The 26,001-nt window shown below is 38.2% G+C and overlaps 1 protein-coding gene across 1 annotated transcript in view; it reads left to right on the plus strand.

The window, feature by feature from the left end:
- The first annotated feature begins 444 nt into the window (after window positions 1-444).
- The window catches only part of LOC148424031 (integrin beta-like protein 1), a 34,962-nt gene continuing 9,405 nt past the window's right edge, over window positions 445-26,001 (plus strand). The window contains exons 1-7 of the mRNA XM_088415057.1: window positions 445-817; window positions 2,457-2,659; window positions 14,632-14,778; window positions 16,445-16,567; window positions 16,765-16,905; window positions 23,429-23,569; window positions 24,645-24,791. Coding sequence (XP_088271183.1) covers window positions 726-817; window positions 2,457-2,659; window positions 14,632-14,778; window positions 16,445-16,567; window positions 16,765-16,905; window positions 23,429-23,569; window positions 24,645-24,791 — 994 coding nt within the window. The 5' untranslated portion in view covers window positions 445-725. The remainder of the gene's footprint in view (window positions 818-2,456; window positions 2,660-14,631; window positions 14,779-16,444; window positions 16,568-16,764; window positions 16,906-23,428; window positions 23,570-24,644; window positions 24,792-26,001) is intronic.

Here is a 26,001-nt window from a genome sequence, read left to right on the forward strand (position 1 = left end):
GAACTAAACACACTATGACAACAACCTTATATATGATTCCCTTCATAGAAATGTATTGCATGATTATTGTCACTTTTTTTTGTTCCATATCGGGAAACGTACTGAAAGAATTTCTTTGTTTGTGTTTGTTTTCATGTACAGTAGATCTACATAGCTGTCATAACATTTTGTGTCTTTGATTTCCTCCACTGCCCTGTGATTGGCTGGCAACAAGTCCGGGAATGTCCACCTTCTGCCCAAAGATATCTGGGGTAGGCTGGAACACAACCTTCGTCAGGATAAGTGGTTAAGAGAATATATGGATGGATTTTTCACAAAATGTCTTTGTGCCTTATATCTTTTCCTCTATCGTCCACGTGAAACAAATTCCAATTGCAGGTTCTGATCCCATGAAAAGGATCATCTGGAAAAAGTAAGAGGAGGGGAACAAATGAAAAAAAAAGTAAAAACAGTCTGCTTCTCATTACATTCTTAAACTGGTGAGTGAACTTTTCATTTTGGCAGTTCTTCCCCCATAGAACTCGTGGCCAGCACTGCGCCTGAGAGTCACAACTAATGAAAGGCACTTGTAAGAGAAGAGATCAGGCCAGCCTGCTGCTTTTTCTCTCCACCGTTCGTTTTCTCTCCCCTCCTTTTTTCTTCTTCTTCCACAAACTGTCAGCGAAGGGAGAGTGGGAAAATTCCTTCGAGCTACTTTAACTTCAGGTTAACTGTGGGATCTAAACATGCACACTGAAATTTGGGTGCAGCCCACGCTAGTGCCGCTGATTCTAATTCTGCTCTCTAGCGTGGAGGACACATTGTTACAGTCTGTGAGGTGAGTTTCTGCATAACTTCATACTCCACGAGTAAAATGACATATTTCATGTTTATATTGGGATGAGTTGAAGGTACTGTGGGGAACGGAGTTGCTGAATTTGCTGACAAAGACAATGCAACATGCAGCATAGAAATGTTGAAGAGACTGCAAAGATTTTGTTTGCACATTTCTTTTTTGGGGTGCTTTTAAACTAAATGCACTAAATATCTGTGATTTTTTTTTCATATTTAGCTGAAGAGAAGTAAAAAATAATAACTAAAATACATAAAAACAAAAACATTTCACTTACTTAATTTTAGAATTACCGGTGTATCAACTGAGTTGCATTCCGTGGAATAAATTTATTTTTTATTCCAATTATTTTTTTTTCTGATTATTTAAATCAAAACACATTTCATGAATTGAATGTGCAATTCATATTTAACTGTAATATTGACAAAAATATAGAAATAATTTACATTTTATTTAGCTGACAGAATCACTAAATTGTTAAATGTGTAATTTTGTCAAATAATATTGATTTATATGTTATTTAATAACTTTTAGATGTAATACATTTGTATTAAGTCCTGTTTAACAGTTTCTTTATCAAACATTGCTTAAAGTAGCGGATTTTTCTGATGATAAACAGCAAAAATTGAAACGAAAAAAAAAGCCACACTGGACTACAAACCGCAGGTGGGATAGCAGATATTTAGGCAGAAAGATGTGAATGTTGTGGTCTTTTCTGTTTTGAATAGAACATGTTCTGATTTGGAGCCAAACGTTATAATTTGCGTCATCGAGGTGTTGTGTTGTCTAGTGCTGTTGCATTTATTGGCAAACCCACACAAACATTAACCACAGGAAGTAGGAGCAGCTTTCAATTGATTTCTCCCTCTTTTTCTTTTTTAAACAACTATAACAATATGAGAACCACAGTGGGTGTGAGTCATTCATTAATGAAGGTCCTGCACTGCTAAAAACAAAAGTGAAGTGGATGGAAGTGTAGTCTTGGCAACTGAAGGAGCACAAAGCCCGTCAATTACACTGTTGTGTGCAATGTTGTGTGCATGTTGAGGATGACGTCCAAAGGCAAGCAAGAAAAAAAAGGCAGATTTATTAATCGCTGGAGAATCTTAATTTCTAACCATACCAAGGCATTACATTGATTTCAATGTAGTGGCAACACTTTGAGGAATTACCTTTTCTGTCTTACTGCAAAGGAATGCTTCTGTGTGTTTGGTGTGGAAGAACTTGAGATCTGTGACCTCAACTTCAGGTCATTGACAGTTTAGTGGTCCACAATGCTGACTTGCATGCTCTTGACATTGGAGAACTATCCAGAACCCTAAGTGTGGGTAACTGGTAGTGTTGTGGTTCATCCTATATGGTTGTTTTGTGCAGCTGGTCTATAATACATCATGTCAATCCTAGTTCCTTGGTAGTTTAGTGGTCCATGATTTATGTATTTCTGACTCTTGTGGGAAGCATTTGCTTGAAGTCAACCTTTGGTTTCTGGTAATATCGTGCTTCCCATAATAGGTGTGTGCTTCTCATGTCTCCCGTGACCTGAACCCTGGGCCATTGGCAGTGTAGTGGTTCACATAGCTGACTTCTTTTTGGACCATGACCCTTGTTCTTTGTTTTTTATTAGCCAGGTGGCTGGTGTGTGTCGACTTTCCACTGAGTCTTCCCTGCGTCGCTGCCGGACACCCGATGGCAACATCTGCAGCGGGAGGGGCAAGTGTGACTGCGGTGTATGCGTGTGCCAGGCGTCAGATCCAGAGAAATTCTATGGGCCTCGCTGCGAGTGCCATGACTGGGTCTGTGCCACACACAATGACAAAAATTGTAATGGTGCGTACACAAAGCGGATGCTATGACATGTGCAACACAAGCAAATTATTTAACATAGGTGTGCAATAACAAAAACAGCCAACCAATCTATGGGTATAACTACTTTTTCCACTTCTATTGGCTCATATTCTACTGACTATAAACAAGTGTCATGTTTAGCACTGTCTGGTTTAGGGTCATTAATACATTTGTTTATTGACTACGAAGGGGATAAGACACACATCCCGCGAGATGAGATGTCTCCCACGACTGAGTTCACAAGAACGAGATGAGATGCAAAATTTGTAATAATTCATGGTTAATATAGTTTTACATTTTCAAAATTTGTTCTTTATTGCAGAGAGCAAGAAAATTAACAATCTTGCATGAAAATATAAGCATAATTTAGTGAGCAAATAAAACATAAAACAAGACAAATTTGCTTTGTCTTATCAGCCAATATTTTACCATCTTTTTCATCAAATTCAAAACCAAATTTTTTCCACACTGGTGATTTGAAAGTAGAGTGATCAGATCATGCTGTATCTCCCCTGGTGAGCAACAGCTATTGAGTATTTTGGTACTTGGATAAAAATAAAAGAAATCACACTTATTTTTTTTGCTTGGTGAAAATCTAAACACAGACCACCAAAAAAATAAAATAAAATTAACCAGAAATGACCAAATTTTATCTGGCAATCAACATTTCTTTTTTTTTTCAAAAGATATTAAATAAGATTTTAGACAATGATTTCACAATAGCTAATAGTCAATGAGTGACAATAGAACACAAATTTGAGTCAGGCTGGTTTGTTCAAAAGTCTTAAGGAGGAAAACAACTGTGTCAGGCTGTCAGGATCAAAGTGTGCAGCCATTTACATTTCTTCAACTGCCTTCGAAAAGTAATCTGACTTCTCACCAGATCATATACTGTAGAGCCCTAAAATGCTGCTATCTAGCGACTAATTTTTGCTAGACGCTGTGATAAATGCTGACACCAGTCAACGTACAATACATCGTCAGCTAATTACAGTAAGTCCCTTTGTAACACCCTGAATTGACAACTGAACATGATTGTAGAACAACATTGGGTTGTTTATATTGGGAGTCAGAAATCATGACTCACTCTGCAAGCGCCAGTTTGTGACTCAAGTTAGCCGTAATGCCCCTAAAGCTCGTACAGGTGGATGAGGAAAATTACACAATTACTCCAAGGGAGTATGTGTAATTTAGGGGCATTGCAGTAAATGCAACACCTTGAAATGCTGACACTTGTTGGTGCCTATGCTCCAAACAGTAGTTCAAATCACCCTTCATTTTTGGAGTTCCCCAGAGGGTGTACTGAGGAGTGCGCCCTATGGGGACTCCCTCATTTTGCTAGCAGACTTCACTGCTCCCATGAGAAATTTGTGATTGTGTCATCTGATTTGCGGCCCTATGTTTCTGACGCTCAGGTGATGGTGGACTCAAAAATATCATGGGGAACGTCTGACAGAGTCCCCTGTCAGAAGGAGTTTCAACCTCTGGCAAACTATCTCTCATCTTCCAGGGGAGGTGGGGGATAATGAGTCCAAATGGACCATGTTGTATAAGTCCGTTATTGAGGCGGTTGATCGACGTTGTGGCCGTCAGGTGGTCAATGCTTGTTGTGGTGGCAGTCTTTGAATCCTGATGGATACCAGCAGTAAGGCTTGCAGTCAATTTGAAAAAGAAGTCCTGGGCTCCCCTGTCTATGGGATCAAACTCAATGAGGTGGTTTAAAAGTTCCTTGGTGGCAAGGCCCCTAAGTGTTGATGAGATCTGCTAAGCTCCTAAAGGCTCTGTTGTAGGGTTGTCCTGGTTTAACATACCTCTACAACATTGCATGGACATTGGGGACATTGCCTCTGGATTGCCTCTGGAAGGGGGACAGGAGGCTGTGTTGTAAGTATAGTGAAACCACACACCTCAGACTCCCTGGTAAGGTCTTTTCAGGAGTAGTGGATTGGAGGGTCCGTTGGATTCAGGAGGAGCAGTGTGGTTTTCATCAATCTATGACCATTGTCCTCAGTCGGGAGGGTCGGGATGAGGTCCTGCCCCAAGTGGAGGAGTTCAAGTATAGGCTCTTTTTCACGGGGAGGGTAGATAGAGCTGATATAGCTGGAGATCCAAAGATGGAACGCTGTAACGTTAAGTATGGTGTGGTCTCTGTACTGCTCTATTGTGGTAAAGAAGGAGCTGAGCCAAAAGTCAAAGTTCTCTTTTGACTGATAGATCTAAGTTCATACCCTCAACAATGGGCACAAGTTGTGGGTCATGACCAATAAAGGAGATCCTGAATACAAGTGGTCAAAAATGATTTCCTCCATAGGATGTCCAGGCTCTGCCTAGAGATAGGGTGAGAACCTCAGGCATCTGGTAAATATTCTTCCAGCACGCCTCTCTGGTGAGATGTTCAAATTAACGCACACATTTACTACAGGAATACTACTGTTGCACTGTGCAACATGTGATGTAAATACTGCATAATTCTGCAGTTGTGATGACCTGCTTTACTCTATGTAGTAATGACTGGCCAGTAGGTGGTACAGTCATTTGACTCATACAGGCTAGGTGGGTTCATTTCCCAATCAGTGAACGGTTTTCTGTTTTATGCATTCTTTGACTAATTGGGTTGTCCTCAACTTCTCACAACCATGAACAGAATAAGTGGTATACACAATAGATGGATGCAGTACAGTACAAGTACCAAGTACCAACTTTTAACTAGGGTTTCTAGGACAGAAACTGGGGGGGGGGGGGGGGGGGGGGTGTCTATCTGTATAGGTAGGGGTCAGCAACCTTTAACAATAAAAAGAGCCATTTTGATATCCCCGGATAAGACACTAGAAGCCGCAAACACTCTATTACATCTGAAATGAAGATGTAACACACACACACACACACACACACACACACACACACACACACACACACACACACACACACACATATATACATATATATATATATATATATATATATATATATATATATATATATATATATATATATATATATATATCAGGATCAGTTGTGTAGCTTTTGTCAACCAAGGTTTACCACATTATTTTAATTTAAAAAAAAGGCAGACTGAATCCATCCGTGTTCTCCGTCTTATCTGTGTTATCTTCTTTATAAATATCTGCTTTTGACGTGTTATATTTCGTGTTTACATTCTCTGTTTGTCATTTAGCTTTTAGCGATGTTTGTGTCAGCCAAGGTTGTTACATTCTTGGTTTCAAGACGAGAACGAGGAGACTGACCCAACATTCAGCTATCCACATAGTCAATCTGAACCAAGCATTTTATTTTCCCAAACCACCGAGAGCCGCAATGTAGGGATGAAAGATCCGTACGTGGCTCCGGAGCCGCAGGTTGCTGACCTCTGGGATAGGCCTTCAGACAATTTGAGAGTAAGTCTACGGTAATAGAGATATGAATAGAGGTTCGGGTGGCGCTTTCACGTAATGGCTTTGCCAGTGATTTATTTGGGGAGACAACATGGCTGCTGCGAGGAGCTCATTATGGTTCAGCAGTCTGGAACGATGAGGCTCGACTTTTCGGCCCCTGATAATGGGCTTTCACTCACCACTGCACTACTTGGCATCTGAGAAGGGACGGTGTTTCACACCTTGGCGCACACTAACGCACCAAAACACACTGACACCTACAGGGTCACCTGGCATCCACAGTACCAAATACAGGTGCATAGCAGACCAGTAGAAATATTATCAAAGCAGATTGAATGGAACAGAGCCAACCTCCTTATCTATTGCTGCTAGGTATTGTGTCTTAAAAGTGTATCGCGATCTATTGAGATACAGCAAACGCATATTGCGATACCTATTGCAATATATTGAGCAAAGTGTGTAAAAAAAAACCAAATATATTTGGATGGAAATTGTGTGTGTGTATTTGTGTTTATATGTGTGTGTATATATATATATATATATATATATATATATATTTATATATATATATATATATATATATATATATATATATATATATATATATATATATATATATTTTTTTTTTTTTTTTTTACACACTTTGCTCAATATATTGCAATGTCTATCATCTAAGCCTTTGTTTTCTTCAATTTTCAAAATTTTCATGCAAAATGCTCCAAGTTGAGTTGTTTCTTTTAGTGTCTTGAGTGGAATGAGCCTTCTAAGGCAGAGCTTCTTTTCATTTTGCTGCTTTTATTTTCAACTCCATTCTATCCTGATTCTTTAGACATAAGTGCTAGGGGGTGTTTTTTTTTTTTTTTTCTCTTTTATCATGTTAAAGGGGAAATGGAGGAGGTATTATAGGGATGTATACTGCATGGCAGTTATTCACATGCAAAAACATCCATGTTCCATTTAAGAATGTGTACCGAGATAAATAAATACGTTCAGCGGACAGAATCTTCTTCCACCTGTGTTTTATTTCATTTACTTCAATAATTTATTCATGTGCATGCGAATGTGCGTGTGTGTGTATGTTAGGTTTTTTTTTTTCTTTTGAATGGGCACACCCTTCTAAAATGTCCCTTTTCACCATACATTCAGAAAGACTGTTACACAAAAAGTGTTACACAAATTGTATGGATGGAAATTGTGTGTGTGTTTGTGTTGTGTTAATACACCTGAGCAAAACTAGAAAATGCCATGTGTAATTTTTAAAATGGTCTGCCCTCAGACTTTAATTTCATATATATATATATATATATATATATATATATATATATATATATATATATATATATATATATATATATATATATTTGAAATAAAAGTCTGAGGGCAGACCATTTCAAAGATTACACATGGCATTTTCTAGTTCTGCTCAGTTGTGTTACTCATTAGATATATTTCATTATGATATTATTTCATCTTTGTAAAAAAAAAACAAACAAAAAAAAACTTGAAATATTCAACTACACCATTTGACTCTATGAAGACTACAGGATCTGGACTGTGCAGAGGGTGGGAAGTATGGGAATCCAGAACCATTTTTATACATCTTGATAGTAACTTTAGTGAACATATTTTTACACACTTTCGATTGTTATATGCCATTGCAAGTATATAAATATATCAATAAATATATGACAGTACGTAAAGGTTCTAGGATGTCACGGACTGACCCTGTTTCTACCTAAGATAATCAACATTTTGTGCAAAAAACGAACAAAATCTCAGCGAACATGCTCCAGCAGAACAATACGGTGGTCTTGACAAACATCTGTTTGCCAAATGTGCAAAAATACATTGTCATATTCTTTCCATTGGTTTTCCCCTACTCCCTCTCTGCATTTTCACATCTTTTTAGAGTCTGAACAGTATTTCAAGTCAGCTGCATGGAAATAGTTTATGAATCACGGTATCATGAAAAACCAAACACAGCAACTGAGGCTATTTAACATCTTTGTGTAATAACTTGTGGTGTTCAGGCTCAACGTGGCACTGTCTTACAAAAAAAACTCATCTACCCCGCACTCTTTCCGTCCCTCCCTCTTTGCGAATAGCCACGTGAAGTCTGTTCCATTCTCTTCAAACTGAGGATGTATTTTTCTCTGCTATGTTTATATACATAATGTTTTCTTTCTTAAAATGTGTTCTTTCTTGGCCCATGACTCAACCAAAACTTTCTTATGATAGTTCGTGTCATTTATCTTTACTTACTTTCGGCAATCAAAACATAACCTCTGGCCCACACACTTGGTTGATGCACAGTGGAATCACTGAGGCTGTGCCAAATGGTTCTCCACTCCAGAACAATACTCATTGATGCAACCTCTTTTTCTGCCTGGAGCCCCCAAGATTCCAGACCTCACTGCCAAGAGCGAACAAGGATCCCACCCAGGGGGCATTGTGTCAGTAGCAGTACACATCAAACGCCTCCAAATGCAGTACAAGAGTTATATAACATTTGTTAGTTGATTGTTGATTTTGCAGTACGAGTACAGATGATGGCATATATTGCAAGCAACACTTAAAGCTATGCTTCTCTGTATGGTTTGGGCCACAGTTCTTGGTGGTCTTTCAGAAAGGCCAAGAAGTCAGGAATTTGACATAAGACCACTGTGCATTTAGGCCATGGGATCTACTGGGTAATTTATCAGGGCCAAAAAATGATGCTGCAAAGGAGATGGAGCGGTAGTACAAAAGTAGTCTAGGAACACCTGGGGTGGGGTTTGCATTACAGTTGCATTTTCCGCCTAGCAACTTAGAATTCGTGCAGCAAAAATGTATAGTTTTGTGCTGTTTAGGCCTTGCACATTAGTTGTACTTTTACTTGAGATACATATTTTGGAATCATGTTTTCATTTTAGACACTGTAAGCGAGCCATTCGCTTTGTGGTGAGTCACCTAATGATTCCAGTGTGGGTTGCTGGGAGGAAAAACGCCACTCAAGTCTTGACAGGCCACGGTGCGCCAGTAACACTTTCTGCTTGAGACAAGTGCCAGAACATCCTGTCTGTTTTGAAATATAAGAAGCCAAAAGGAGACTGCTTCTTTTATAGGGTGACACTTACAAATAGGGGTGTCCGTGGTTGATTTTTTTTTAGGCCCCCGTCAACATGAGATGACTTCCTCTCACACTCTAACACCCACAACGAGAGAAGAGTGATAATTAGTCACAGAAATGTGTGATTGAGCAAATTAAGTGGATATAATATCTAGAGAACAGTTTTATGTAATAAGATTGTACCACTAGATTTTCCAAAGCATTTTGACAGAAGGACATAATACAGTTACCTCATTATATATTTAATTGTAGAGGTAACTTACACAAGACCCTTACTTATAACTTACATTATAAGGAAAAATAAATTAGGTTTTAGTGAAGTTCAAGGATTCTAACAGGAACGGCCTCTCTTGTTTGTCATCCCCCTTGAATCTGGAATTAGCTTGAATTACTGAATAAATACAGACTCTATCGTTTTTCTATTGTTTTGTTCACTTCCTTGACCGGGGGTTTTCGCTGTCCTAAAAGGGACAATTATATGAAATATGGTCATGATGATATTGCTAAGGTAACACATTAAAAGGTTGGCCTGATACAGATAAGATGTGTTGGCTCATGAGCAGATTCATAGTTCAGATAATGAGCATCTGAATGTTGATTATGTAACCTCTGACAAGGAATGTTCCTTGGCTGTTTTTATATTAGTTAGAAAGACTAACTCAAAACCTCCAAAACAACTTTGAAAAAAAAAAGTGCTGTTTATAATATAAAGTATAAACTATGTTATAGGCCTGCATGCATTACATTAGCATTGTTCATCTTTCTGTTAGTTGACCTTATAGAATGTGGCACTGTGCCATTTTATTAAGTTATTTTTTGTCATCAAGTTACATTTTATGAGTCACCGTCCTCTCCTTGAACATGGTAACACTACAGTACATCATCAGTTAGTAGAGGCACCTTTGGCCCCAATATGTTATATCCAGGGTTTTTTTTATAACCTGATTTGCTGTGTGGAGTATGTAGCCTGTGTGTGTAGTAGCGTAGTCGTGGCAGGCAACATCCCAAAGACAGAGAATCAACATGCCGGTTGTGCATGCAGGGCATGATCTGGATCCCCTGCACAGGAGGTACATGCATGAAAGGTCACCCATCTTTGATTGCTAACTACAGAGAAAGACAATATAAATCCCTAGATAATTTGCAATGCACATTTGTAAAAAGATGACTGTTTTCCATAAATTTAGGACTATAAGACGCTACTTTTTGTCATGCTTTGAACCCTGCAACTTATAGTCCAGTGCAGCACAGTTTTTTCTTTTTTTTAATACCAGCTTTGGGCTATCTCCCAATAAACAAAGAGGAAACAGAAGAAAACACTTTCAAAGTATCCATCCATTTTCTAGAGCCACTTATCCTCACAGGCTTGCTGGTGGCTATCCCAGCTGACAGTACTGTAGGCAGGGGACACCCTGAACTGGTTGCCAGCCGATTGCAGGGCACACAATTTAGTATGCCGCACATGTTTTTGAGGTGTGGGAGGAAGCCAGAGTGCCCGGAGAGAACACATGAAGGGTCACTGAGAACATGCAAACGCCACACAGGAAGACCAGAGTGAGGTGGATTTGAACTCGAGTCCTTGAACTTTGAGGCGGGCATGCTAACCACTCATCCACCGAGCCGCCTACTTTTGAAGTATTGATTTTGAATTTAAACTGCTATATTACTTGCCACCAGGGGACACTTCACTAGCAAACACAATCAGGTATCTTACTGTTGTGTTGGTGCACTATTTTAAGTATCTGAGTGTGCCCTTATGTTGCAAATATGTTGGTGCTTTTCTTATTTCTAAATGTGCAGTTGTGTTCAATCTCAGTCGAAGGTGTGCTTGGTGCTGCTCTGATTTCAAAACATGAAGGCATGTTCAAACTATGTTGAAGGAATGACATTGCGGTAACCAGGCAATACAGTAGTCAGATGCAGCCTATACAGGACAAAAATAGATATCCAGTGACAAGTTTATTGTTGCAGCTTAAATTCTGGTGCAACTCCTTGTCCAAAAAATATGGTATATCTTGGAAAGACATGCAGCAATTTCGTCACATCTTGTGCAAGTAGAAAAGACAGACCAATGGACAGACAGACAGATGGATTGTAGATCCTTGGAAATTGTACTGTAGTTAGTTTTGCTTCGCCAGTGTGTTTAAAACACACCTCCCCACTGACTTAAAGACAAGTACTTATTTTACTGGAAATGTTCGAGTCAAAAGTGAAATACTTACATTATAAATATCAAAGAGTTTAAATGAAAGGTACTCCAATAGCATACTCTAAAGTAAGGCAGAGCTCAAAACAGTCCCCAAGTAAAGTTTCTTTTTTGTCCATCATTGGTTGATCAATTATTTTGTGGGTCATTTAAAGGTATTAAAGCTACTAGAGAGCTACTACCACAAGGATAAATAGAAAAAAATGTCATTGCCTGAAAATGAAATGAAAGGGTGAAAAAAAGGACAGAAAGATTTCACAGAATAAATCCATTTCCGAAATAGCATAACCATCCATCCATTTTCTAGAGCCGCTTATCCCCAAAGGGGTCGCAGGCGCCTATCTCAGCTGGCGGGGAACACCCTGAACTGGTTGCCAGCCAATTGTAGGGCACACAGAGACAAACAACCATTCATGCACCCAATCACACCTAAGGACAATTTAGTATGCCCAATTCACATGCCATGCATGCTTTTGGAGTGTGGGAGGAAGCCGGAGTGCCCGGAGAGAAGCCACGCGGGCTCAGGGAGAACATGCAAACTCCACACAGGAAGGCGGGAGGCAGGTGGATTTGAACAAGGACCTTTGAACTGTGAGGCGGACGTGCTATTCACTGTGCCACCGAGCTGCCCGGAAAAGCACATTAAATCATAAATGGTTTGTTGGGCACATTTGTTTTTCAATTGAATCATTTTGTTAATTTCAGCGTTGCAATGTTCACTCATTTAAGAGTTCATGATTAGCTGACTTTGAAGTGGGTTGGATCAAATACTTTCTATGTGTTAGCAAATACAGTATATGCTGAATTGCAAATCACGTTGATAGTGAACTGCTCTAGGGCTCTACTTTCCTTTTTTCAGATTCTCATAGGTGTACACCACGGTAATGAGGATAGATGGGGGATGAGTGCTAATGATTGATTGACAGCCCTTGAGAAGGGCACTGGATTTACATGATGAATGAATCGAGAAAATGATTGAGTGTGACACACAGAGCCCCTTGCTACCAAATGAAGTAACATATAAAAAAACGTTCTCGTCTGTCTCAGGAAATTCCGCCTGCCGTGTACAAGTTTCAATCTTTTGGGTGGTGGTCATAAGAGCTGTGGTGTGGTGGAATTGGAACCAGCCTTGTGTTTTCATGATTTAGGTTTCAAAGAACATTTCAACCCACCCTCAGTGTAGTTCCCTTGAATGTTTTTATTTTCCCCAAACGGTACCCTGATAATTGGAAAACAGAGGTTTGATTGTGGCTTGAGTGACAAAAAGATTAATTCTTCCAATAAAAGAGGAAAAAGAGAAAATAACCCATTGTGCTTTGAATGCCGCCAACAAAATAATAACTTTGTCTAACAAGACAGGAACTATCACAGTGTGGTGTTTTTGTTGTAGTTTGTCCATTAGGAGGCTATTTCTTGGTTCACGGAAAATGACAAACATTGCAATATTAGACAGATAGATGAGATGTGTTTATTTGGGTTCCGGGGTAGGCGGAATGTTTCCATCAGGACTTGAGTGACACATAGAGGGAATAAATTCCTCTTGGAAAAAGTGAAAAGAATTGTGCCAAATTGTTGCTTGTTTTTTTATTTGATAGTTATCAGACTTCATTCTTCATGGAGAATGATGTTAAACTACACAGAAATGATGGCACCATATGCATTCCAGGGTGGTGGCACTAACAGCTAACAGCAATCAGCAAAATGATTCCTCTTAGTTACGTCTGTTCTAAACAGAGTTAATAAAATGTACATGCTTTTAACAGTCTTCGGCAAGTTATTTCAGAACTGCATTACACTTCTATTGCATTACTCTCACCTCCATACCTGGAAATATATATTTGGCATTCTAAATGTAGCTCATTACGCTCATTACACATCCAGTGGAAGTTTGTCCTAAGCCTAAAAATGACAAATTCTTTGATCTGTATAGTACAGTATTGTAAACCTTTAAAGACACAGATACCAAATATTTTTTTGCATTGTAATCCCTTTATAAATTTGACAGCATAGTGATGCATTGTTTATGCTTTAGGAAGGAATAGTTAGTGCATTCCACAATATCAATGATAACATTCAAATAAGTTCAGTCGGCTAGGTGAGGGACAGACGTTTTAAAAATAGATGGGGGTAATTTTAGCAGCTAGCTTACCTTGTCATTATTGCTAGGTGCAACAGGGATCTTGCTGACAAGGTTTTGAAAAGCTGACGAATCTACTTAGCAAAGTGGCAGCATATCTTTTACGAACCACATACTCCAACATGAGTCTCCTAACCTCTTGAGGTCAAAGGGGCATCCCTGAGCTCGAAAACGATAATTTTGCCTGCTTTGTTTAAGCCCTACACTCATTCTCCTCATGCTTTTTTCGCTAACTTCACATTACTATGGCAGTGCTCAAAATGTTTTGTCAAATTACTGGTGCTATTACGCAAAGTTGATAACTCTTTAGGTTTTCCGCACAAAATGAACGTAGCTATTATATTCTTTGTGTCCTTATCTCTGATGAACTGAAAGTAACGGGTATATGTCACTCTCGTGGTCCATATCCAAGCTTTGGTCTGCTGCGGCCACACTCTAGTGTTGTAGAAACTAACAACAGGACCTAAACATTTTCCCTGGACATTTCTCCTCCGATCTCGCTGTCTTTTTGATGAATTTGGTGTAAAAAAAAAAACCCATCACTTTCAGGTAAAAAATGCATTGTAATGCATTGTGTTACTCTCATTTGTAGAGAGTAAACTATCACTATATTTTTTGTGTGTAATGTACACTACCACATTTCATTACTTTTGTAATGCATTACTCCCAACTCTGGCTATATAATGCTCTCTAATGAACTCCTCGACTTCCCCCTGCAAATCTACACTAACATCCACCATGAATCCTGGGCTTTACGGTCCACATTTATATCAATCACAGCATTTCGGCATTCTCACTGTTTTGAAGCTCTTCTAAGCATTTTAAAATGTTACCACTATAGTTACTGTCTTTTAGTAATTTTAGAAAGCTACTTTTTTATTCTCTTCACATTAACTTTTTTTTCTCTTTACTTTTTTATGAGCTTAAATGACTTTTTCTAACCTTGCGTGTACATGCTTAAATGTTGTTAATGTAGTGCCTTTGGTTGCGCAACTTTGCAGTTGTGTTTGTAAATGCCTTAAGCCTCGGTTGTGTGAAGCACATTGAGTTGCTTGTATATGAAATGCCTTGCCTAATAAACAGCATGCAGTATGTGGTGTTTCCCTACAGATCACGGCTACTGCGATTGCGGGAAGTGCGAGTGTGACGATGGCTGGTTTGGCGAGGCCTGCCAATTCCAAGAGGAGTGTAATCTTTCTGGAAAGAAGAGCAAGGAGCTGTGCCGAAACCCCCAAGGGGTGGTGTGCTCAAACAGAGGTGCAATGTTGCATTTCGTGGTAAATTATTCATTAATGCCGGATTGATCCGTTTTTATCTTCAAAAAACTCACCAGCCAAAAATTTATAGCTGCAGTCTTAGGAGAATATTGATTATCCATTCTTATTAAGAAACCTCCTGGGAACAATTTAGTAGGGTTTCAGATGAAAAGCGATGCCCTAGTTAGTCGAAAATTTACAAAATTTGGGAAGAACTGAAAAAAGGTTATTCTTATTAAAATCAATGTAAAAAATAATAACCTATTTTAAAACTATGAGGACACTGTAATATTTTTGAAAAAGTATTCTGTGCAGCAGAATAGAAATGTTTCAGTGGGGTGGCTAGGGTGTCACATTTCAAAGAGAAAATGAAGTGTGTGTATACACATACGGACACGAATGTGTATACACAATTCCGCTTGCTTGTAACCACCTGTCTAACTGAGAAATGATTGTTATATCACCCACGGTCAAGATTTCATGAAATAAAATGCACAGATATTCAGAAATTTTCTCAACACGTTTTCTAAAACAAGCAGGATTTAGTTTATGTAAAAATCAACATTTTGCTGAGCTTACAAGATAATGCTCATGCATTATGATTTACTTTCATGTACTTTCTCGGTCTACCACTCCTATGTTGCATGCAAATTGCAAATGATAGCCCATTCTTTCAAAACATACCCAACAGCCATGTTGACACAAAAATTTCTTCAATTTTGCCAATTTAAAATGTTGCATTTGACAGGTTTGTTCCTGCTTGTGAAAGAGATTGTATGAAAGACTTTTGGCATCATGCAACAACACTTCTTGTCCATGATGCTTAAAGGGACAATGTATAAGATTTAGACTGTTTTTTTTTTTACGACAGAAAGCAGGAGGTGTAGACATACGATTATATTTAAAACATACTGTTGGTAATTAATAACACATCTATTTGCAGGTTGTTAAAATTGATAATCATTTAATTTATTCCTTTTTAATGAAAAGCAGTCTGAGTCTTACACATTGTCCCTTCCATACTTTTCATACACCTTCATATTTTGAATATGTTGGACGAATTGGTATACAGTATGTGTGCATTTTATTTATTCTATTCTTATTATTCTATGTGTTGACTGTGGATGGTATACTGTAAAAGTAATTTGTTGATTATCAATGTGTGTAAGAATCATAGATTCTTTACTAAAGAAGAATTCTTGAAGAGTTTACATTTTAATGTACTTTATGTTTACATGTAAATTGGAAATGTGTTCTCTTAAAGTACATTAAATCTAATTATATTGTAGCGGCGTAATAAGTGATCTAAGAACACTGAATCCATGTGAAAATGACAGGAAAGTCACAGATATCGAAATATTCCCCGAAATGTGGGGTGGCCAGAAAGTAACTAGGTGTGGTAATAGCCACCCGTGGGCAGCATGGAGCTCCGCCCCTACAGAATGATTACCTTGGTGTATCTTGTCAAATATTGGCATATTTGTCAGACTTTATTTTGTCTTTCAAGAATGGTTTTAAATATTAGTTACTCTAATTATTACTCTACAGTAATATGGATATCTTCTATTTTATGGCCCAAATTGTATGCCACAAACTTAATGTTCTCCCTCACTCTTCCTGTGGCATTTACTTTAGTTCTGACCTATGCAATCGTTTTGTGTGTAAAGGGACTTGCCACTGTGGTAGCTGCATGTGCAACAATGAGAACAACAAAGGCCTGGTGACGGGACACTTCTGCGAGTGCGATGACAGCGAGTGCCTGGATGAAGAGACTGGTGAGGTGTGTGGAGGTATGTGCCAAAACTCTCATTTGGGCAAGTATTGCAACCAAATGATGAAATGCTGACACTAAAATTGTGGATTAAATATACAAGAGTAATGATAATTCAGTGTTTTTAAAAATATCGACATTTAGTATTTGAGTGTCAATTTACAACCCTCAACAGGAGTGACCTCATCAGGTTGTCACGTGTTGCACTGCTTCCAGGCCACGGCCAGTGTTACTGTGGAAACTGTTACTGTGCTGCTGGTTGGCATGGAGACAAATGTGAATTCCAGTGTGACATCAGCCCATGGGAGAGCAAACGCAGATGCTCATCTCCAGACGGCAAAATCTGCAGCAACCGAGGTCTGTTCAACCGCTTTGAAGCCACAGGGCAACCACAGTCATTTGGGATTGTTTTTCTTTTTAAATTACTTTATTCAGAATATACATTTTACAAAAACATGTATATACAACAGTCATAAATGATATACAGTATATAAAACATATATGTTTAATGCAAATGGGCACAATACAGTTGAATAAGTACAACAAATTATATTGGAATCATTAAACAGAAAGAAATCCAATAATACAATCAAATAAAGTAATATTTTTCCACTGTTCATTTAACAAACACAAGACAGTTGCTGCATTCATTTTAGAACCATGTCATTAGATCTTCATGTGTTTTTGCGTTACCTTGTGTGTATTTTTGCTGCATTATTATGAATGCCCATAAAACTACAGTCGCCATTAAGTTCAAATTGTAACTGAAGTGGATGAAAATAAGAGATTAGCAGACAATGCACACCAATCCATCAATCCATTTTCTACCACTAATCCTGTGTCGAGTCCCGGGGGCTTTACCAGGGAAGCCCAGACTTCCCTCTTCGCAACCATTTAGTCCAAGGCACTTTAAATGAAAGGCATTCAGCAAACCGCACTGACCTTATAAAACAGTAAACATAAACCAGAAACCTCCAGTATGGAGGAGCCTCACCATTGAGGGCTATGTGACTGTTTAAATTTTCTAATGAAGCCTAAAATTAAATCGGAGACAGCATAAGGATGACAGAACGTGAGTGATGTGACTGAAACCTCTGGGATCTAGACAAAAAGCTTTTGGTTGTGTTCTAAACTAATTGAAGATGATCTGATGAAGATTTGTTGAGGCGGCTGAAAAGAGAACTGCATCCTGAGGAAATGCACTGATACACATAATAGAACAAGGAGTTACCTGAAAATCCACAGAAGTTCGATTGTTGAAACCCTCTCATTCCTCATGTGACAAAATACCATTCTAGCAGAGCATTTTTTTTCACTCTAGAATTAGTTATGGAGTGATTTTCTACTGTATTTCGACAAAGGTTTTTGCAGCTCTCCCATTTCTGCTTAAGTGAACAAGTGACACAACACTGACTGTGTTCACAGAGTAGAAAGCTATCAGGATCTTGCAGTAGAGACAGAGGGCAAAGGCCAGAAAGGATTTACCAGTGCAAAGAACAATACGGAGATAAAAAGAAGATGTGGATTTAGTTCTAGTGTTGAGCAAAATGTTTAACATTCAATGCTTGCTCAAAGCTCTTTTGCCAAAAAACTGGATAAAAATCAGGCAAGCAAAGGTCCAGAAAATAACTTTTTTTTTTTTTTTTGGAAAGATGTGGAGTATGGTAACTATATAAAAAATAATAATAACAATAATAGTAATAATTCAGACTGACATGTTTGTTCAAACGTACTTAGAAGTACAATTGGACTTATTTGCAAGCATGTTAGAATAGACTTGCCTTATGTGAAAAAGCATAGCTTTCTATTCTCATAATGACAAGGGCTATTGACTTGCGTATGTAAAATGTAGAATGTAAAATGTAAAATGTAGGTCAAAGGCTAAAACGATTTGTTTTGACTCACACAACGTCTTTATGACTGAAGATGGCTATTGCATTTATCCTACTTCTGCGTTTGAAGTCTTTAACTATGTTTGCAAGTAAGTTTGAAGGTATTATTAAACACTTTTGAAAGTATATTCGACTACATTTGAAAATACTTCAAAGTACGTTTTAATGGGTTTGCTAGTCAAAAATGTTTCCTCCACATTGCCAGCACCTCGCTTCCGCAGGAATTAGTATATGGATTATGGTCAATTTAATAGTAAAGTAGCATAGTCAAGAATCAAATTGAAAAAATGTTGTCATAACCAAACATCCATGCATATAAATACTGTAGCTTGCCTTGCTCCATACAAGGATATTTCAATATCTTACTTGATCCATTGTTTTGTCTCACCTGTTTTCTTACCTGAGAAGCCCACGTCAAACAAGGTGCTTCTGTACATGTATGAAACCGTGTTTTTTTTTTTTTCTTATCTGGATATTGTAAAAATATAAACTATACATACAATACTTGGTTAACGACTACGTACTATTGACAACTCACGCGTTTAGGCATGATGACTACACAAATACTGTATATATGTATATCCATGTTTGTGTGTGTGCATATCGGTGGGGGGGTGGTGATGCTAACTTAAGTTCAAAATAAGCAAATGGCATCACTGTTTGCAGATAAAATGTATGCTATGCACAAAAAAACACAGCTCTTAGTTCGCAATCCAGCAGCATAACCATTTCCTATTTCATGTATCCAACCTCTTTCCATGTCCACTGTGCAGCTTTTGGGGCCGCTGCTGAAATATTGGCGGCATTGCATTCAATTCAAGTCTGTTCTTAGGTTGGTATCCCAGTAGCTTTGCTTATAGATCGTCTTAGTAGCACAATTCAAGAAAATGAACCTCACAAATAACCGATTACCTGCCAAACCAGTAAGTATTCATCGAGTGTCCCATGGGCTGAGAAGCTACTGGTATATATATATATATATATATATATATATATATATATATATATATATATATATATATATATATATATATATATATATATATATATAAGGGAGACTTTCCACAATCAGAATTCTAATAGTAGTTCAATATTAGTAGTAGGAGTACTGTACACTGACATATCGGGGAGGCTAGGGGTCAGGATAGTTATTTGGAAGGGTCATTGAGAAGATGGGTTAGTCTTGGAGGAGCTTGTGAAGGTGAGGTTTGGAGAGGGAGAATAAATTGGGGGGAGGGATTGCAGATGCTGAGGTTTGTCACGAAAGTCATCAATGAAACAAGATGATGCCAATCTGGAAGATTTGGAGGTCATTCTGTGGGTGATCGGGGTGATTATTGTGGAGGATGAAATGGTATTTGGGAAGGATAATTGGAAGTATGGTGGGTTGTCTACAAGGATGGATGGACATCAGACGCAATTACACTTTAGAACAATATTTCTTCACATAGTGGCCAACTGTAATCGACTCCTGACCTCATTAATCTCCATATAGGTCATCAACTTCAATAAATAAATGCCACACTCAAGGCAATAGTTTCCTTTCTTTCACTCCACTGAAGTAAAATATATTTTTCACATTGAAGTTACTTCATCAGGAGCCAGCATCTGGGACTTTACTGAATGTGCAGCCATGCTATCGGTGTTCATAAGTGAGTCGTGAATAGGCTATGTAATTTCCCGTTCGCGAACAAGTCAGTACGTCATTTTGCATTCATTAACAAGACAGTGAGTGAACGAACTGTTATTCTCAGTGATCCATCTGCATCTCCTGAGCTAATAAGTGCGTGAACGGACTATCATTCAGGAGTGAACATTAGTGAGTGATGTGTGATTCACCAAGGAAGGAAAGACAATGTTACCATTCAGTGATCTGCGAGACTTTCGTCTCACAAGGATACGCTCAATTGGCATTTGGCTAGCAGTTGATTCAAAATACACTAAAAGAAGCAATTAATGTAGATCAAGATTGGATAAAAATGTGTATTAAATATTAACTAATAATGAATGTAGCAGGCGGATAGGTCTTAGTTTTTTTTTCATTTTTCTTTTTTTTTTAAGCAATTCCATGAATGCCTTTTTAAAAAATATATTTTTTTTAATTAACTGATTCTAATGATTCGTGCCCACCACTAGTTTACAGTTGAGTATGAAACAAAAGAGCTACTGTGCAATTCAAGATGGATGGTATCAGTATATCTCTCTGATTTCTCTGTTAGAAAAATGTAGGCTTAATACAGGAAACACCATGTAATAATAAGATATCTGACAGACTGTTGAGTGACAAAAATGACTAAATGAGAAAATATTGTATCTATAAATGTGTGAAGGCCTTTGTTAGGTTTTTTTTTTTAAATTCAAAACCTTCCTTTATATGCATCTCATTTCACATAATTCATCTGATTCCTTTGGGATCGTAACGCAAATTTGCCGTATGGCAGGCAATCCAAATCTATGTTAATTTGCTGATGCATGTAAAACCTCTAGTAAAAACATCATAATTGTATATACATATTAAAAAATACAGTAGTATCAAAATAGTACAGTGGGTGCCACGTATGTATAATATACATGTATACAATTAAAAACATCATAAATAAAAAATATAGAAAGGATTTATATACCTTTATGTGACGAGCTTGTTATGGCCATATTCCCTAGTGAGGCTAGCCTAGCCTAGGCTAGCTTAGCCTTCTTGCTATTTCTTGATTATTTCCAGGTTCGTTTCCATATAAACCATCTTCTTCTTTCTTAAACATCATCATCATCTTGACCCACTCATTCAAGTTTGAATCAAGCAGTAAAATGCACAATAAATATCTATTTTAACCACTCAGACGCAATCTAGTCAGTAGCGTACTGCCATTTTGACAGTGACGCCAACCAATAGCAGACCAGTATCTTAGAGAGTTGTGACGCAGACCAGCGGAGGCAGTTTGAGAGGACCAGAAAATAAAAGCAATTACCTTAAAACGTCTGAAGATGGAGACAAAGGAACACATATACAAGCAACCCCTTGTTGTTTTTATCGTAAAGCGGGAAGAATACCGTAATGAGGGGACTGGATAAAAACAAAACAAAACAAAACATAACAAATATATATATATATATATATATATATATATATATATATATATATATATATATATATATATATATATATATATATATATATATATTTTTTTTTTTTTTTTTTTTTTTTTTTCAACGTTAACGTTTCAAAGTTAATTTGCACAAGGATGTCAATTCTTAAAAGTAAGAATTTTTGTGTATTGTAATGTGCATTGCTGTCAGGCAGAAGGAGGCCAGCGAATGAGGACTGAGAGAATCAGTTACTTGTTATCAAGCACGAGCATGAGTTGCAGCTGACAGTACCTTTATTTTTCTTTCAATAAAGGAAGCTATCAGACTGAACCACAACTGAGTGAATCCTTTAATAAATGCAAGGGCATTATAGTATTATAAAAAACAGATTAATTGGGTTCGGTCTGATTAATTTTTTTGTGCTTCATGATATAATCTTGCAGGCTGTATTGAACCTTCTTGCAGGTCGGATATGGCCTGCAGGCCATAGGTTTGACACCTCTGTTCTAAAATACATACTTCGATATCATGCCATGTTTTTAACAAAATTCAAGATCTTTCAAAATCATTCGGTATTTCAATATATTTTCATTCAGAATTTAAGCCTTCAGATACAATTCCCCCCCAAATATCTAGTTTATACATGCGATGTAAAAAATGGATTTGCAGTTATAAACATTATACATATGCATGATACAAAGAAAAAAAATTGCATCAATCTACATCGTGGTACAACTACACATATTTTTGATCATTTTAAATGTCTTTCTCTATACTCCACAGTAACCTTCATCTCTCCTGTGTGAAAAGCTTGACTGACAGGAGACAGTAGCGTAGCTCCTCATCGCCTAGCTAATAATATACCAACTGGCATGCTGTCAAACCACGAGCAGCTGGGTGGTGGCGCTTTGGGCTAAATGCATGCATTAATACACAGCAAGATTCAAAACTATCTCTATAGTAGGAGGACCGTGGGTGTGTGATGCAGTGCTTAATACAAAATATAATATGAAATGAAATGCACAACTCTTTGGTTGAAATAAAGGTGTAGATGGTGCAGTAAACCATATCATTGGGGTGATGAGATACTGAGGGTGAGGTGCGAGGGTAGGGTTTAAACTTGGGGCAAGGGGGCTGATACATGCAGTTATTACTACTGAGCGCTGCTGAACAATTGTCATGATTCTAAGTGCAGTTCAACTAATGTTAAGATGCAGAAGAAACACACTATGAAAGAATGAACAAAGGTGGTACTCATGCTTAAGAATCACATCTCACCTTATGGTCGTCTTATTGCCAAATTTAAAAAAGCAGGTGAGCCCTGACTGATCCTTTTACCCAAACGAGTGGAAAAATGGCTGACCCCCTGACACAAATGAAAATGTGTGGATTTTGCTGTTTATTTAATATTCCACAAATGCAGTATCAACTCGAATGGAGAGTTTAGAGTAGTTGTGGCGCATAGAGCATATTGTAGAGATGAATTTTAACTTGACTCAACCCTTTGAGTACCAAACAATAATATAATTACTGTCAGATCATGTTGTCAACATTTCTGTTGTCCGTTTTTTTTTTCTTTTTCCTCTATAAGTCAAACCATGCTTGACTTATTTCTTGACCACTCTCTTTATTTACGTCATAAGAGGAGTAAAAGATAAAGATAAAGAAAGATTTGAGTAGGGAGCAGTTGGCTTTTAAATCTAAGTGTTTAAGTACTTGTACTTCATTATTTACCACCACTGAGAACAAAAAGGATGTCACATAAGATGAAGGTTGGGGAACCCACTGTATAATCGTTTGTGTTGCTCCTCCACACAATTCTAAGAATATCAGTGGAAATACAGGAAAACAAAATGTTTTGTGCATGGATGTGTGTTTCCTGTTTGTGTGCAATTATGCTTTAGGCACCTGTGTGTGCGGGGAGTGTAGCTGTTATGATGTGGATCCCTCTGGCGACTGGGGAGATATTCACGGTAACACCTGCGAGTGTGACGAAAGAAACTGCCATGCCACCTACGACCGATACACCGATGACTTCTGCTCAGGTGAACATACTCTGTAATTGGGATGGTAAGGGTTATTACACATAGCATGTTTTTATACACGTTAAGTGTAGTTTTACACTACTGAAAACCACAACTGCACTAGTAAACACTAATGATACCTTTCTAAAAATGTAGTTGAGTCATGAAGGCTAAACTGCTAGATACACAAGCGATGAAAAGGACGGACAGAAGAAACAGAATCGCTTCTTGTCTCTTGTCTCTAAGGGATAGCCTGGACAACCTGGAATGATTTTCTCAGAGTTATCTGCCTTGAACTTTAATGACACTCTTAACCATTAATGATAGATATGGTTTCTTAGTGGTAAACCATTATTCACAAAAAGCCTCCATGTTATGTCATTTGGGTTCACATGAATGGCCCAATGGTACTGAGGTAAGGAGAATGCAATGGCCCATGACAACCACAATTTTTTTGACCTTGTTTGTTTGGATCATTGTCACATTGGAAAATCCCAGTGTGGTCCATGCTCAGCTTCCAGATCGATCAATGCTAATTGTCCTCCAACATGTTCTGGTGACGTGCTGTATTTATTTTGTCATCGGTTTTGACAGTATTCCCTGTTCCATTGCTTTGGTCTGGTTACATCAAATGACTTATTATCATAGGTATGAGCTATGTCTACATCAGTGAACAACTGAAGTTTAAGAACTTGACCTTTTTTTAGGTATTGAAAATCCCCAGTTTCATGTTTCACGACATAGACACGCCAGCCTCTAGTAAACATCCTAAATTCTCCACAGTACTAATTGGCCGAGCAATCTAACTTAATCATCTGCTGCCAGAGGATTGTATCATCACAAATTGACACAATGAGATGGGTATTTCTTGACCTCCCAAGTGGAGGCTTCGTCGAACCCCTGAGACCAACTCATCGAATTCAGGTGAAGAACCACTGGAACCACAAGAGTTGTTTAACAGACCGTGGGCAGCTTTGAGGTATTGGTACCCCCCAAACAATCTTCATACTGGTTGTGACTGAAATTTTTCTTAATCCAACCATGAAGGAATAGCGCTAGCTTGGGTGATTGATTTATCTCACCTCCCCTCTTCCAGGTCACGGCCAGTGTCACTGTGGCAGGTGCGACTGCAAGGTTGGCTGGGCTGGAAAGAAGTGCGAGCATCCGCTCTCCTGCTCCATGTCTCTGGAGAGCAGCCTGAAGAAGTGCCAGGGAACATCCAGACTGCCCTGCTTTGGACGAGGTACACCCGCGTCCTTCCCTCTTGCGCGCCTGTTGCCATGGTAACCCCCTGCATTCAGCTCTCACCTTCCTCTGTATAAGTGGGTCATTTCTAGTGCCACTTTTGAATTTCTACAACCACAACAAAGAAGACTCAACAAATACCTTTTTGACAGTGTCAATCAAAACAGAGCAATACAAACAGAATTTTTAATATCATTTTTTTACTGATCTTATCACACCAGAGGTCACCAACTTTGTATCACCAGACATCAGGTAGCCCCCAGGGCCATATGACTAGCCTTTGGACTTATCATGTCCTTCCTAGAAATGCTATAGCAGTGATCTTTTTCTTCTTAAACACGAGCAAATAGTTAAAGAACTAACGTGTATCAATATTTCAAATCTGTTTCCTACCACATCAATGTTGATAATTACTGTATTTCGAAATTATTTACATTATAAGTTTCTTAACAGGGTTAATCATTATTACCATTTTGATCAAAGTTCATATGAATGACTTTGCTGTTTTAGGAGGGTGGCCCAAACAAGTAGTTCTTCATATTTATCACTCACTAACAAGACACCTGCTTGAGTCTCTCTAATAAAGGTGGGGCACTCGTTAAAGCCATGGTAAAGTTTCAGTGACCTGGTGGTTGGTCGATTTGTGATTTATGACACTGTATGATTCATTAGTGGCCCCGCTGGATTGCAGAAGCCCGTTTTCTTGCAGCTCCAAAAACCACTATAGGCCGACTCGAAATTGGATACGCGTGGCACTGGAAAGTCCCGCTAAGCTCACCAGATGTGCAGCTTGCTCCTTCTCGGTGGACCTTGGTGGCCTGTTGATTGATGGCAGTGGGTTAAACATGTGGCAGGACAAACGTGCCAAGGAAGCAATAACAAGATGATGATTTTTTTTAAGACAAATACTAAGGGGTTAAATCATTATTTTATTTTTTATACAAACTAAAATCAGGATATTTATCAACAAATGGTAGCTTCACAATCCTTTTTCAATAGTGGGAATCACAGCTAAATAGTTGCCATGGTGACCCAGGGGTGTGACTATGACAGCTTCAAAATCACACAAAAGTTTTGAAACATGAGCAATACCACCTCTGATGTTGCCAAGTTTATTTTGGAACTTTAATGAGTGATGATATTTTTGTGGACACCAGCCTAGACAAGTCTCATGGTTAGGCTAGCATCTGTGCTAGTTAATTTGTGTC

The sequence above is a fragment of the Hippichthys cyanospilos genome, chromosome 5 (genome assembly GCF_059441005.1).
Source record: "Hippichthys cyanospilos isolate Australia breed blue-spotted pipefish chromosome 5, RoL_Hcya_1.0, whole genome shotgun sequence".
Classification (NCBI taxonomy): Eukaryota; Metazoa; Chordata; class Actinopteri; order Syngnathiformes; family Syngnathidae; genus Hippichthys; species Hippichthys cyanospilos.